The sequence below is a fragment of the Mizuhopecten yessoensis genome, unplaced genomic scaffold (assembly GCF_002113885.1).
Source record: "Mizuhopecten yessoensis strain PY_sf001 unplaced genomic scaffold, ASM211388v2 scaffold9207, whole genome shotgun sequence".
In the NCBI taxonomy this organism is placed as follows: Eukaryota; Metazoa; Mollusca; class Bivalvia; order Pectinida; family Pectinidae; genus Mizuhopecten; species Mizuhopecten yessoensis.
The window spans coordinates 345,055-362,254 of record NW_018407932.1 but is presented as its reverse complement, the minus strand read 5'-3'; the positions used below and the strand labels follow the sequence as shown (position 1 = coordinate 362,254).

Below are 17,200 nucleotides of genomic sequence, written 5' to 3'. Positions count from 1 at the left end.
ACAAATTATACTTACCAGGATAATTAACAATGACAAATTATACTTACCAGGATAATTAACAATGACAAATTATACTTACCAGGATAAAATGACAAAAACACATAAACCAGTGTCTTAAGATGTGTCTTAAACATCACTTCAACAGTGTGTGTCTCAACACGTACTTCACGGCCTGTGTACGTAGTTTGATATAAAGTTGAGGCAAGGTAGTCTAGTGGTAGGACGCCGGGCTCGTGACCGAAGGGTTGTGGGTTCGAGTCACATCACGGTACTGTGTTGTAACTTTGAACAAGATACTTTACCCCGCTTGTTTCAGTCTTCTCAGCTGTAGAAACTGTTTAATGTCAGCGCATAAATGGCAGCACCAGCTGTATGCTCCCCAGGGAGTTGAGAAATATATATTGGCTGTTTGCAAAGGCCCAATAACCAAGGATAACCATAATGATAAAATCATGCAAACCTGAATCACACTATTTATTTGGTTATTTAAAGCGACAACGATTGAATAGTCAATGTCACTGACACAATTACTAAAAGGAAAAGCGTGTGGGTCACATGAGAAAACAGAAGGACAGAAGTAGAATTAAAATAATTCGTAGATTGTGTGAATTGTTTAAATCTATTAATTATGTACACGTCCCTGTCTAACAGCCGGAATTAGCCTTGCTCTGACATCAATACATTTCCATCAAATATTTTGACCATTATGTTTGTCGTGAAACAGTGTTTTGATATCGACAATACAAGAAAAACTAATAATTTTGGCAGAACAATATCTTAAATCTGAATAAAACTGATCAATATACCATGACGATTGTCGGTCCTTTGATTTCTAGTTTATTTTCTCATTGTCAAATGACGCGTCAATGTCTTTTTGATATCATGTCTTCAGGTTGTATTGTAGCCGATGGTGATATTTTGAGGTCATATTTGATGATTAAACAGAAACAACCCCGTTAACAGGAAATGATATAGTTTCACAAACTTAACGTAAGGTCAAATAGACAAAGTGTCTACTTAGCAACTTTCAGCGTGTGACAATTTTCCCAACACGCACATCCTTAATGTTAGCAAAAATGAAAATATAGGCCAAATGCTGTCCGTACTGTTGATACACTGTAGAAACTCCAAACATCGATAGTCCGGTAGCCTAAACACCATTGCTAAGGTTGTTTTTACAGCGTAAACGATACAACGTGTGCTCAATTCAATATGCTAGATCTAAACTCAAGTTCACAGCACCGGGTGAAATAGAAATAAATCAATAAACTAAAATCTGAAGTGCTCCTTTGTAGTGGCGATCTTTCAAAACCACTTAACGGGAACAATAGGAAAAAGAAAACGCTAAATACATCTCTTCAAAAACATTCATCAGTTTGGAAATATGTAATATCAAAGTTTTATTTTATACACAAACAATGTACGTATTAAACGTGTCGCAACATTTCTGACGGACTAGCTGGTCCCTTTGTCAAGGTATGACTGAGTAAGCGATTTGTATTGTTTCCCTATGCAACGACGGCACGAAATTGTATATTTCATACATATCACTCGACCCGGGACGTTTCGCCTAACGACATCTATAGAGTGTATACACGCTGTATGGAATAGGTTACTGGTAGGGTGGATCTCTATTTTTTCGCATTTAGTGCTAAATGATTAACGGCTGATCAATATTGATTGGTAAATTCAGCCATAGGTAAGAATAACCATTCACTGGTAGTAAATTCATGACTTGGTGAACCACTTTAGATACAGGGAAAACTAGACCACCACGTGTTAAGCTGTAATCTACCACTCGTCCCTCCCAAGAAGATGGTTCAACAAAGGTTGTCTGTGTAAGGACACGCGACATACAACACTTCCACCATAAACAGTGTAATGACATCGTAAACAAGGGGTGGGTCAAGTGGACAGAGTGTTGATTCATCCTAGTCATGCTGTAAGACCATATCTGTCTACACTGATTCTGGAACACTATATATATACTAGTTTCTGTTGACAGTGATACCCTCGGAGTGACCCTAGGCACTGTCACACTCTACTGAATGTAGCATTTATTATATTATACCGAGAAGAAAAAACTTGGCGACTGAAACGAACCGTATGCGCATCTTCTATGCGCGGTCACTATTTTGCACCGTCACACACGATGTCTCTCGTTGCTAGGGCGTTGGGAAGTACCCTTCCATTGACTCAATGTTAAAACAAAAGTGACATGTGAAATGAACAATTTGTTTCGACCAATCAGATTACAGGATTTTCACTAAAAGTATAATTACTACACGTTATATTCCAAACCGTGATAATATTACAAATTGATAAACGTCACTTTGTTTCAGATTACATTACTTAACATTAAACTAACGAAACAAATAAATACTGACATGTGATCAAAGTCGATTACACTAGGCCAGAAAATAGAAACATATTTATAGAGACCATTGGAAAGTGACAAAGAAAATAAGACCAGGTGTTCCAGAAGGAAAAGCGTCATCTGTTTCATTGACGAAGTCTGCCATTTAAATCTATATGAAATCCAAGTAATGTAACGTCCTCTAAGAAATAACATTGGGTAGTAACATCACAAACCTTCGTGTTATATGAATACATTACTTCTCTTATCGCGTGACTTCTGAAGACAAGAACTGAACGACGCATGTTTATAAATAAATTACGAACAAGTGGTTTTCAATCGAATTAATTTTAATTTTAATATCAATATAATTTCACATTTATTAATGTTTATTAGCATCTATGTAATGAGGTGATAACAGTTATGTCCTCTGCAATAGTATCTTGGCAATTTAATAGAATGTTCAACAAAACTAAGGTATATGTCGATTAAAAATTGATTATCTTCAGTATTGACTTTGGCAGTAAAATCGAAATGAAATATGGTATAATTTATGTTGTATTTTTTATTGTATAAGCGAGTGAAAAGTCGAACAAGCTCCTAAGATATATAAATATATATAGTTGTTTACAGTTTTTGTCATTTTTTTTAAAAGTATTTTCCCTTACATACTGGCAGCGTTAAAAGGACCCCAAGCACCCTCCTCTTGTCAACTTGAGCACCACACTTCTACTGCGTCTCTTGTCATCCGCCACGTCTGTTTTATCGTTTGTACAAAAATCGAACCTTGATGATTGTTTATTATTACTGAAATGAAAAAGAATGGGAAGCAAGGTAAAAATATAAATGTTGATCTAGGAAATTGATATAAAAAAAATGTTCATCTAGAGAAAGGAACAGTAAGTGGATTAAAGAATAACAATTAACTCAAATGGTCGAAGGGAATCAGGACTCCACTTGACCACTACGAGTTCTATCGAAGCACACTACAGAATTACATCGCTACGTTATTTGAAACAAAAATATAATCGTGCATTGCAAACTGCAATTGTGAAATTCTTAGGACTGTAACAGATAAAATATTAAAGTTCACTCACCTCACAAACCACTCCCGCTACCTCGTACCAGTAACAGGTGTGCCTGCCCCATCCCCTGTGAAAGCAGTGACGGAAGTCCGTTACCCCAGGGGGACAATACACCATGTCCCACCCAAACCCGTCCAGCCTTCCTGTGTTATGCTGCACATGCGTGGCATTTCCCTCCCTTCAAAAGACAATGATATCCAAATTAATATGCTTACCTTACTATATATATTTGTGCTCGATAAGGTGTGTTTAAACAGTCATAGATAAAGGCTTGATGATATTTCCACATGTAATGAAGCTAACTCTGGTTGAATTAATGATGTCGTGAAAAAGATGGTAATGATAGGTACTGATCGGCACTTTATAAACAGGAATCCTGCAAACGACACTGCATGGCCGTTTTATAATTATATTTCGAAATAAACTGACAAGAAAGAGCGATCAAATTATCGAAGTTTTATGGGAGAAGGAAGATTTCCATTCCTTCATCTACAGTGAACGCATTATGAATAAAAAAATATAAAGTGTAAAACTTCGGACTTTCAATAACGTTCGAATGTAAGTTTCCCGTTTCTCGGTCAGTTTGGTAAACAAACAGTCAACAGTGACAAATACATAGTATGCTTTGGTAATATTCTATTCAAAACGTATTTACAATTTATATACATTAATTGTTTACTCCCATAATTCTAGATCTCAACACTGAAACACAAGAAAAAAATATATATGTGACCTCAGTCAATTTATGGACCACTTCGTTTAGAACAAAACGGGATCCAAAACAAGTTATTTCTACTCCATCTCTTATCTTACCAAAAATGAAACAAGGGTGATTTTTCCCTATATAGCACTCTTGAAATATTTGGTTAGGTTAGTGTTTTAAGTCCTATTAACAGCTATGGTCATTTCAGGACGTGCCAGGTTTTGGTGGTGGAGGAAAGCGGAGTTCCCGGAGAAAAACCACGGATCTATGGCCAGTACCTGGCGACTGCCCCACGAACGCCTCGAACCCTCGACCCAGTGCCGGAGGGCTAGTGGTAGCAGAATATCAGACGGCTTAACCACTTGGCCACTGGCACTGGTCCCCAATCAAATGTTTCATATGAATAGCAATTGCAGGTAAGTAAGAAATAAATGTTGTAGGTATTTGGGACAATGCTATTTTGCAATGATTTGAAATATATTGGCGTGAATTTTGTAAGTTATCCGGACAAATTATTTATATCTACCTTATATATTAATCTACGAGAAACAAAGATTCTTGTTTCCCGACAGTAAGGGCAATAAATATATCATGTTCATATAGGATTAATCGTTACGATAACATTAGCGGTTTTACAATACATGTTGAGATATGAAAACCGTGGAACAGGGTCTATTATTGCTTTTTCATGGTTAATATTCGAATATTACTATAATCTAATAAACAACCTACCAATAAATAAAGGAGTTCAATATCATTTGTCTCGATAATCAAACTACAGAGGGCGCCATCAGTGGCCAAATGTACCTGTATCCTAATGTCCGACAGACGGTGCTTGCGTCATCATTACCCCACCAATCATCGCACACGTCCCACCAGCGACCCTCGTGAAAAATGTTTACTCGTCCAGTCCGATTATTTTCACCGCCAACAAGTCGAATCTGGAAGTCTGAACAATGCACAAACTATTAATGATAACAAGTAAATCGTCGTTTAATTAAATAAAATCAAGGATACTGTTGACATTCTCGCCTAAAAACAGAATTGCTGTTGATATCCTCGTCTTAGAACAGTATTGCTGTTGATATCTTCGTCCTAGAACAGCATTGCTGTTGATATCTTCGACCTAGAACAGCATTGCTGTTGATATCTTCGTCCTAGAACAGCATTGCTGTTGATATCTTCGTCTTAGAACAGCATTGCTGTTGATATCTTCGACCTAGAACAGTATTGCTGTTGATATCCGCGACCTAGAACAGTATTGTTGTTGATATCCTCGTCTTAGAACAGCATTGCTGTTGATATCTTCGACCTAGAACAGCATTTCTGTTGATATCCTCGACCTAGAACGGCATTGATGTTGATATTCTCGTCCTAGAACAGTATTGCTGTTGATATCCTCGTCATAGGATCATAATGTGTAGATAAAACTTAAAACTGACAATCATCAATCATTAAGAAAAAACTTTATTTTTTTCATGTTTTTTTGCCGTAATCAGACATTTATATCAAACTAATGATAAGAATCCGAAGCTGGGAATTATCCACATCTTAAATACACTGAAAATATATCAACATTAAGATCTCCGTACCCCTGCCAAAAACAGTTACTTAGTGTTAGGAACTGTTTTTTTCCGGCATGACTATAGCTTGTATAAAGAAACCATACCTTGCAGGACTTTGATGAGAAATCATAAAAGATGAAATAAACAAAATATCATCAACATATAATCAACAACAGCGTCCTGAGTGTAAAAAAACACCCAGTGGGGCTAGACCGGGCTTCGAACCCTGAACATCGCGGGCTAGACCGGGCTTCGAACCCTGAACATCGCGGGGCAAGACCAGGCTTTGAACCCTGAACATCACGGGGCTAGACCGGGCTTCGAACCCTGAACATCACGGGGCTAGACCGGGCTTCGAACCCTGAACATCGCGGGGCTAGACCGGGCTTCGAACCCTGAACATCGCGGGGCTAGACCGGGCTTCGAACCCTGAACATCGCGGGGCTAGACCGGGCTTCGAACCCTGAACATCGCGGGGCTAGACCGGGCTTCGAATCCTGAACATCGCGGGGCTAGACAGGGCTTCGAACCCTGAACATCGCGGGCTAGACCGGGCTTCGAACACTTAACATCGCGGGCTAGACCGGGCTTCGAACACGGATAACTTCAGATTGATGTACTATCGCTATAACCAAATTACCTACCTAGTCAACGGAAATGACCTGACCTAATTGTGCTATAGGTACACCGAAACGGAAATAAAGGGGGAGGGGGTCACTGTATATGTAAGTGTGTTGATGGAGGGTTTATATCTGTATTGGTACCTGGAATGTTTTCCGTATAACAGCGGACTGAGGCGTCCATGAAGGTTGAACGGCACTGATGGGCGTCCTCACCCCAGACCAAGCTCGGACACTCCCCAAGGCGGGGCTCTTTACCCCCACAGCTCAGGTTACTTAGCCAGATAGGTCCGGGGGGTCGGGCTCCGAAATTATACCTTGCAGGCCACATCATTGCCTCTCCGCCGTGACTGTTTAAAAAAATAATTCAGATACAAAATGTTCACATGAATTACAAAACAATTACAACGTAATAACTGGAAATTTTCCAGATTATTTCACAAATAATTTGCGTTTTCCAACAGTCTGACGCTTTACTGAATGTTCTAAATAAAACGTACCGCCACCTACGAAACAAACGTTTTAACAAACAGCTGTAGAACTATGGAATCGCCTCCAAACCTTCCCCTGTACATGTCTATATTTTAGTGTATTTTAAGAAGTCTATGGAACCCCTGCTCCTCATTCACGTGTTTCATCTTGATACTTCCCAATGGACATCATCCTACATAGGCACTGCTCTATTTTGACTATGTTTGTCATACTTTTATCTTCACAAAAGCTGCAGTTTCAGTTTCATTTGGCGTTATTCACATTTTCTTTACGTTGATATTTTTACAGAATAAGGGGTATGATTGAATTTTGGCTAACCTATTAATGACAGCTGAATTATTATACCTATGCCTTTTGAAATGCCTTTTTAAATCAAATGATGAGGAATTACAAAGATGTTTTGCGGGTTTTAATAGTATATAATGTAGATACATTGGTTTTTTTTTATAAACCGCTTCACCTAAAAACCCCAGAGAAAAAATATGGTTATTTGTTAAATAATGGAAATAGAAATAAAACATCCGAATTAGACAAAAAAAAATCCACTAAGAGTGAGCCCGTCGTACGTTTTTGTATCGCTGGTCACATTGAATGGGTTATATACAAACGAGAGCTCACAAAGTGACACATAGAAATCAAACATAACTAAGAAAATCAAGATCATCACAGTTTATCTGGTGCTTGTATGATTTATTTTACGTTATATTAGCAGCTATGGTAATTTAAGGACTTGCCAGGTTTTGGTGGTGGAGGAAAGCCGGAGTGCCAGGAGAAAAAACCACCGACCTGCATCCAGGACCTGTCGACTGCCCCCACGCAGGCCTCGAACCAGTGATCCAGTGTCGGAGCGCAAGTGATTATAGACTGTCAGACGCCTTAACCACTTGGCATCCGCCACCCGATGAATGATGCTCATAAGTGAGCCTTGTGACTCCGCGTCCACTACCCGTGTTCTCGCTTTAGGGTTATGACATTACTTGGATTTGACCCTGATTTACATGGCGGGTGTCGTCTATGAAGCTCATGACGCTAACCCTTCCGGAACACCTGGACTTATCCTTCTTGTACTTTTTCAATAGTCTCTGTGTAAATTTTACCTTTGTTCACATTTTGCCCTAGTTTTATCTATTTTGAGTTCGAAACACTGTTTTATTGACAATTCGGTATCCTCTTGTTGTTTTTTACACTCCCAAGCTAAGATATTTAAATATGTGCGAGTAAAATTTGTCGAACTGGCGACATGGTAAGTACAAGGACTGATATCTGACGGTCCTGGGTTTGAAGGAACCTAGTACATACAATAAATGTTATATATGAGTGAGGACGATTCACTATAATTTAAAACATGTCGACTTCATTTTACCATCGCATGTTTTTACCTGTAGCCAAGTTGGTGACAAATGACGGCTGCGTCTCTGGGGTCCCAATCCTGGTTACACACTGTGCCCCATTGTCCCTCATGTTTTACCAGGACCCGTCCCTCGTGGGGCCCCGTCCCTCCTATCAGGCGCACAGGGATATCTGTTAAAAGATAACACACCAGGTACACTACATAGCATGTCTATGGCGATAACAAATAGTACGTTAGACGCAATACATTGTATCTTTTACGATAGCAGACGTTTAACTATTTATATCACTACGAGCTACTTATTTTTAATATCATAATCGGTCAATATCATGCCCTCAAAGTGAGAACCGAGATAATGACAACGATAAACGACTTTAATACCGCACAAGCAAATGCACGTTCCCAAATTAAATCATGATGGCGACAATAAGGCTGGTATATAGTCTCCTTCAACGTGTATCTCTCGAAACACAGTGTTATCAGTTCGTCAGTAGCCAGACGACGTTTATCACTGAAGTCATTATATTCGTAACAAATTATTGAATACCGTATCAACTGCAACAACTGCACACCGTAGGTAGGTGAAGCCTGGACGTTTACTATCAAGAAAGGGAAAGTTCAGTATTCGAAAATTGAAATTGTCAAGCATCAGACCACAGATAATGCTTCTGGTTCGTTGTACAAATCTAGTGCATTTCTCAATGTTAGGCTCGTTTTTAAACGAGTTTTTATTTCTTTTATGTGAATGAAATGAAATTATATGTCATACCAAAATGAAGCATGATATTTTACCCTTTTATTAACGTGGTTGATTAATTTGTGTGAAATAGATTTTGGCTTAATGATACGGTATGTTTTTGGCCCCATGAGAATGAATTTCAAAGTCCTCTCATTGTACAACGGGGTTACTGAGTATGTTGAAATAATTAAAATTATCTTAAAAAAATGCCGGTCATGAATACTTTTCCAGCTCACCACAAATGTGTCTTGGATAGCTGAACAAAACCTTTAAAGATGAGGTCTCGAGCAAAACTATATATAACATTTTCGAAAAAAAATATTCGATGGAAAAAAACATATAGGGAAATTAATTGTGGTCTGAGGCCTACATGCCAACATTAAGTTACCTTCGGATGGAGATGTCCTACAGGCCACGCCCACATCCGCGTCGTGATTACAAACACTCGGTGGGTTTTGACTCCATCCTGTTTGACTGCATTGGCCGAGATTAGTGGCATCCCACGGGCAGTCAAGGTCGACCATGATAGGGCCACGCCCAAACCCGTACGTCATTTTTGGCTGGAGAAGACCGCCATAACTTAATATAAGATGGAAAACAGCAAGCTAGTTACATCCAAAAGTATATGGTATAATTAATAAATGAATAAATAAATATAAATAAATAAATGAATAAAATATCGAACAATAATTATAAATATAATGAAATTAGATGGAGTATATGTTAGACAGTAAATATCTGCTTGAAGTGCATCTCTCACACACAGGGACCTGATCATTGGGGTTGGCATTTTGTTTATCGAAACTTAATTTAAATCCATAACACGCGTAAAATTACTCAGAACATCTCAGTCTCTGTCCAAATGTAACAAATTCTTAGGTCCCTGTGCTCTCACGTGATAAATATCGCGTCACTTTGACGTGCTTTGTTTTACAAAATCGCATTTAATGAAACAAACGTACGTAGAGCAACAATAATAATCTCCATTCGGCTAACCTCGGCCGATTCCGGTACCCTTCATCAAATATGATGTGGGTACGGAATTAGCTGCGGGAACCGTATAGCTACTATGTCCGATTTTTTTGATTTTTTTTTAATTGTTATCGGACCATAGACTATGGCCATAGCCTATGGTCCGATAACAATAAAATAAAAATAAATAAAAAAAATCGTACATAGAAGCTACGGTTCCCGCAACTAGGTACAGACTCTGCTGAGATGTGACGAGTGTTATAATCTCCTCATTCCCAATCGGGAATTGTTTACAGAAAGTGCCGAAGGTTCCCGATTGTCCTCATTCCGTGTTACCTAAAGCGACCTTAGATAACTGGATAGCAGAAATATGACACGTTAACTACCACGTGTATAGAACGTTTAACGTAATGTTTACATGTACATATTATATAATGCACATGTCTGTCTTATTGAAAACCCATTCGGAACAACTCGACCGATTCGCTAATCTAACACCCAGAGTTGTCGTTCCTTTTCAATCACACACGCCTCTGTCAACGTCTCAGATTTTACAAGATTCTTGTAAAACCAAATTTGGTCTCAAATCGTGATAATTTCATCTTCAGTGACTTCTTTTTTCATTTTTAAAATATTTTCTTGGCTATATCACTTTTGAAACGACTTTTAACAAGTAGTAATGCGTGAATATATACTACACTATATTTTAAGCGTAATATTCAGCGTAGTAATATAAATGTGGTTATTTAGCTTTGAAAATGCAGAGTTAGATTACCGAATCGGTCGAGGTGTTCCGAATTGGTTTTCAATAAGACAGGCAAGTGCATTGTATAATATTTACATGTAAAAAATGTGTTAAACGTTCTATAAACGTGTTAGTTATCGTGCCCTATTTCTGCTATCCAGTTATCTAAGGTCGCTTTAGGTAACACGGAATGAGGACGATCGGGAACAGGAAGGACAACTCTGTGTAGAGATTGTGTGTGTGATTGAAAAGGAACGACAACTCTGGGTAGAGATTGCTAGCTCTGATGAAAGGCACTGCAATCGGGGCGAGGAAATGTAACAGTGTAACGTAAATAGACATTTTAGTGTAGACAAACATAGCATACACATTCACATTGTAAAATTCAGGTTGTCATATAAAATTTCCTTGACCAGGTGTCATTATAATATTTTAGATTTTTTTATTTGAAAAAAAATATAATGAACACTTGATGTCCAACCTGTTGTTCCTAATCGGGGAACAGTTCGCTATTCGCTACCTAAATAGTAAATAATAGATACAGCCCATGTAAGTCACTTGTAAGATAAAATCAATGACATCATATCTTTCAGAAAGTTTCCTAAATTTAATAATATTACGTACATTTGGCTGTCATGACTTAGCTACAATAGAAACCGGTTTTATACCTATGATGAATAAATGTTGACGCTTGAAATACATACATATATGGAAATCTAAATTCAACACATGTTGCCTGTGACCACAGGTACTAGCCTCGTCTATCAATACATCTATAATATAATAATCGTATAGGTGTATTGACAGACGAGGCTAGAACCTGTGCTGTGACTATTCTTACAGTTGACCCATTGAGACATTTCCCAGTAAAAAACAATTATATGTCTCTCCGTAATGCCCTTTTCGCCCATATTTGCCGCTTCCAGTGCGTTGAATTGCCGCTGCCAGTGCGTTTTGATGGACCATCTGTGTGATCTCTAACGTCGTGTATTTAACATTGTTAACTCTAACGATTGGCTAACATGTTTACCTGTACCCGAGTACCTCACAGACGAGTTTGGCCTCAGCAACACCGAATAATACGTCACAGACAGTACCCCACACGCCGTCGTGGAACAGCTCCACCCGTCCCTCCCCGTCCCTAGGGGAGTCTGCCAACCGGACGGGTACCGCTACGCCACGTCCAGCTGCAGCAGACATCACGTCATTACAGTCTTTTATAACAAACATTAACACATAGTGTATTTAATATAAATGTACGACTTTCAATATGGAAACAAACTATAACTTGACGAAATGGAAATTCCACCTTGTGTATTGACTGTAGTTGCCTACTTGGGACAATACACAACTGCTTAAATTGAATGTATATTACTGATGTTTCAGCATGTCCATTGTGAGTTTGATTCGTCTACATCACAGGGACCTGGACATTTGTTACGGCTACATTTGGACCTAAACTAAGGTGTCCAGCGTAATTTTACATGTTTTAGGGGTTTAGATCAACTTTCGGTAAAAATGACACCCCCAATGATCATCTCCTATATATGATCAGTTGGGTGTCATTTTTACCGAAAGTTGATCTAAAACATGTAAAATTACTCTGAGGTCCAAATATAGCTGTAACAAATTCTCAAGGCCCTTTGGTCTACATCAGTTCGATTCCCTGAAAATTGCAGTCATCAGAAGAAGAGGAGTCGTGGGGCTGTATACTGTTCTACTGACACTACAGCGAGCTTGTATGTAATAAATGACGTTGTACTTTTGAATGGCTGATTAGTAAATTATAGTGTGTGGGTTTGATAAGCGCTTCGCAAGCCTTTTTGTTTTAAACTCCAGCTTAGTTGTGTTAGGGTTATGAAATGCATAGAATATTTAAGGATTGAATTTTGTTTTGTTGAGGTTTATGGGGTATATAGTATAAACCTCAATTGGTCTTGAGACAACTTTTATGAACTGCCAAGCAGTTCATTTTGAATTTGTCTCAAGACCCATTGAGGTATATACACCATAAACCTCAACAAAATGGGATTCTATCCTTATATTTACATTCAGAGCGATATTGATATTTGTTCCGATAATTTCTAAAATATCAGTCTTGTGCAAGTCTAACACCACGGAAGGTATCAAAACTGATGACGTCATCACTCACTGTGAGACGTCGTCCTGGTTAGATGAATAAGCAAATTAAAATGTAAATTATTTTGAATTCAATTGAGTACTTCTGACACAAAAAAAAAATGAAAATAATCTCTGAATGAAACTACTTCCCGCGCTCCGCGGAATAACAGAGTTATCAGGTTGATAATATGCTGATAATTGTAAAGTTCATTGAAAAATAACCTTTAAAATTTTAAGTAGGTATATTGAGTCCAAATTCAGTAGAAATGTAAATATTATATAATGCCCTCTCCCCTGCAGCATCAACACAGTACAATTCTACATTTATGTAACGTTATACGATGAAAATCGAACCACTAATTACAGGACAAATGACGCCAATGTATACTTTACCACCGTGTTCAGTGTCCACATTCAGATCATGGATAACCGATGCCCACACAAGGCTTGTGCAAAAAAGAACTGAATAGAAAATAAACATGGTGAATTCCATCGGTCAGTTTTAAGTGTGGTCCAGCCACCGCCTCTTATACGATTGGGTTCACGGCCGATGAGAAACGTTGCGGGACTGACAAGTATCTTGACACTAAACAGCTGTTGGCCATGCTGAGCTTAATTATCACTTACTAATTAATCAGCAATGCCGGCTGTTCAAATATTTGTTAACTTAACTAGTAGAAGAATATGAAGATTATTTATGAAATTGTTCTTTCGTGTGCCTTTTAATTTGTTGCTATTGTTGTAATTTAAGCATTCAAAAGACTGAACTTATCTATTTTAATATAGTTTGTTAAATATAACACAAGTGTCGGCTTGTTTTCCAGAGTATCCATACCGTTCTGTACTGTAGATGGTCAGAGACTAACTACGTTTTATATCATTGATATGTGTTAGGGTTTCTCATACATGTGATCACAGGGACCTGATAATTTGTTACAGCTATATTTGGACTTAAACTACTGTGTTCTGGGTAATTTTACACGTTTAGGGGGTTTAGATCGATTTTCAATTATACCGAAAGTCGATCTAAACCCCTAAAACATGTAAAATTACTATGAACACCTTAGTTTAGATCCAAATATAGCTGTAACAAATTATCAGGTCCCTGTGCATGAGATAACACAGGAATTCATACAGGGCGAGCCTAGTTTATCCACCCGAACAGTACAGATATTAAACCATCTACACACCAAGCAGTGCTCCGGTCAGAATCATTAAACATGTGCTTTGAGGCAAATCAATTTTAACACATAATACATGCAAACATTCACGCAAAATAAAGATACATTTTCCCTGACCCTATAAGTCTTTAGCGCCCCTATATCTGTTTTTTTAAAAAAATATGTTACTGCTTATTAAAATTGAACAAGGGATTAGGCACAAGTTATTGAAGAAAGTATCATCGTATGTGCGTATAATGGTGGAATATATAAAGAGGGTGATACAAATGTTGGAAAAAATCATTAACTCAGGCCGCTTAATTGCAATGAGAAAGTTATCTTTCCAACATTTTCGAATCCCGATCCATACGGTGATTATATTTATTCTACCAAGTAAAATGTAAAAAGTCTTTTTCGTGTCTACCTCAGTGTCCATAGACCTTTGAAAAGCAAAGTATCCTGGACAATTTAATCATTTAAATTAGGCTGTTCTTTTGGGCGGCTAACATTTGTAGCGTGATGTCCACCTGTATATGTCTTCATTTCACAACAGTCTGAGCATTTTGTCATTTCTGACCCTGCAAGCAAGTGTCCTATTTTGTCTATCTAACTTGGATATATTTGGGAAGGATTTTCATTTTCACTTGCCGTTTGGTCGACAGACGATAAACAGTGAACACTGACGTCATGCTTCATGCCAGATGTTTATTTCCGTCAATCATATCCACCAATCTAGAATCAGCATTTGACAAATTACAAACACTATTTCAAGTCACCTTCGTGGTAAGTTCAGCTTGACAGGTTCCAAGTAGATTTGTGTTTGTTGGACGGTTTGCATATCTTTAAATACCTACAAAATTAAATGGGGGTTGTGGTACCGGTGTACCCTCATTCGACAAATTGTCTACCGTTACATTAGTCTCGTTCAACCAGACTTTTGTTGTCTACGCAAGTGATCAAGCGTCTGGTTGAGCGACACTACCGTTACATTTGGAAGAGCGTTGGTCTGTTGGAAAACAATACACCCTCTTAATCGATCCTTCATTAGAGTTCGATCAAATGCTTTGGAAATAACTACAGAACACGAAAAAAATGTCTTTGTTTGATATCATGAAATTATTCGACTAGGTGGTGCACTAACATCAAACAAAAGGCCTTTAATTAAGTCCCTGGTCCGCCCTCAGGTTGAATACGCTAGCCCAGTATGGGACCCTTACTAGAGATGGTACAGCGCAGGGCTCGGTGCTCGTTTCGTTGCCAAGCGCTATTGTAACACCTCCAGCGTTGGCAACATGTTAGAACACCAAAAATGGCGTGGCCTTGCAGATCGCAGGAAAGACGCGAGGCTGACCATGCTCTATAAAATCCATCATAATAAAGTTGCCATTACCACTAAATATCTCACCCCTATAACCAGACAAACAAGGCATAGTCATCAAACCTCATTTCAAACTATCTTGTGCAGGACGTCTGTAAGGAAGGAGTCATTCTTTCCTCGGACTTTCAAAGATTGGAACAAACTCCCTTCTCAAATTATTTCTTCTCCTTCAAATCATCTATCACTGCTCATCAACATTAAGTTCTGTTCCTTTCATTTCATAGCGCTACACCTATATATATATGAAATGATCTTCACTATGCTGAAGTAGATCATCAAATGGTAGAAGTAGAATGACATGGTTGAAAACCAGACGGGTACACACAACATAAATTTGCTGTACGATTGCCTGCATGGAGACACCAAAGGGACCTAAGAATCTGTTACGGCTATATTTGGACATAAACTAAGGTGTTCAGAGTGGTTTTAAATGTTTTAGATCGACTTTCGGTAAACATTTGGTGAAGTAAGCTTCTTTTATAATCTTGATCGGTTTTTACACTTTATACACTGATCTGATTAAAATCATCTTTTTCAATTTCAAGTATCGCCGTCCTTTTTAACGTGTTAAATTAGATCATAAATGATCGATGCAAGTGGTGACTTACTAACACAAATTAACTATTGCAATAATAAATGAAAGAATCTGCAACTGATACAATCTTTATTGTTCTATCAAAATCGTTGAACTAGAATTCAAGAATGAAAAAAAATGGAAATAGATTCAATTCTCACACCACCGAGTATAGCTTGCTGTATGCATACCCTTGACATAACTACACTTGTAAGTACCACATGTATGCCAATAAACAAGCTGTTTCATACAACCCATCCCGATTCTTGAAGAAAAAAAAAACAATATTAGAGATCGCTTTTTAAAAAAGTGCATTCGAAGTCATTTCTCAATTTTCTTATATTGTGGTTAAAATATTCAATTCGTTACTGACAATTCTTGGTTCGTTTTATTTCGAAGTTTTGAATGCGAAAATGTACACATTTCAAACTCGTATATGAAAGGAATTTTTCACCTACGTCTGGTAAAGACCAATGTTTGCTAGTAATTGTAAAAGGAGAAATATTTTTAATCTCAATTTAAATTGCTTTCCTGATTTTTCTTTTAGGCACGACACAGCGTCAAGTGTATAATGATGCAAGAAGTATGAAAATCGGTTGTACATTGTATATTTTCCCTTACAATATCAAGGATAGAGAAACCAAAATAAGTGTGCAGACTACTGTGGCACGATTAAACCCACAGCACATACTGTATGTATTGTATATGTATTTGTGTTACTCAGTAACGCTCACCCTCGAAACCTCAGGGATTACACTCACTTCGCTCTCTGCACCCCTAGACTATGTCATAGTAAAATCGAAGGCTCGGTGTACGCCACCCTGTGGATGAGACGAGAAGACTATTTTGATCATTTGATGTACATCAACATAATCTGTCGGTGTCAGTCGGGAAACGGTAACATTGACTGGCTTTGTATCAGCCAAGCGACTGGTCAGGTATTTGTTTTACCAGAGGTCAATCAAATAGCAAGTCGCGTGCCTTCAAATCTGCTATAACATGTTCCTGGGGTGCAGAGAGCGAAAGTGAGCGGAACCCCTGGAGTATCGAGGATACTTATAAATAACGCCGTGAAAGGTGCATTCCACAACAGGATAAAGAAACGTCATTTTTTTCTCCGGAAAAAAGCCAGTCCATACCTTATGTTACCGTTGGCATTTTAATATTAACATTTAATATACAACAATAGGTGAAATAGACAAATGTTGAACACTCCAGTAAATACTGTCCTCTTACATAAAATATAGTTACCATGACTTGTATTTTGTTATGGAAAGAACAAATACAAAATGTTAAAATACTAGAAGGAAAACTAAACATAGATGGGGGGTTGGGGGGT

At 38.0% G+C, this 17,200-nt stretch overlaps 1 protein-coding gene across 1 annotated transcript; it reads right to left on the bottom strand.

Moving 5' to 3' along the window:
• Window positions 1-2,688: 2,688 nt before the first annotated feature.
• LOC110457544 (neurotrypsin-like) lies at window positions 2,689-13,342 on the bottom strand. Its single transcript, XM_021508874.1, has 8 exons — window positions 13,143-13,342; window positions 11,659-11,815; window positions 9,300-9,490; window positions 8,201-8,342; window positions 6,474-6,679; window positions 4,952-5,093; window positions 3,454-3,619; window positions 2,689-3,163 (listed from the first exon to the last, which is right to left on the bottom strand). Exons 1-8 carry the CDS (start codon window positions 13,240-13,242, stop codon window positions 3,161-3,163), a joined length of 1,107 nt encoding a protein of 368 aa, XP_021364549.1. The 5' UTR covers window positions 13,243-13,342; the 3' UTR covers window positions 2,689-3,160.
• Between the last annotated feature and the right edge of the window lie 3,858 nt (window positions 13,343-17,200).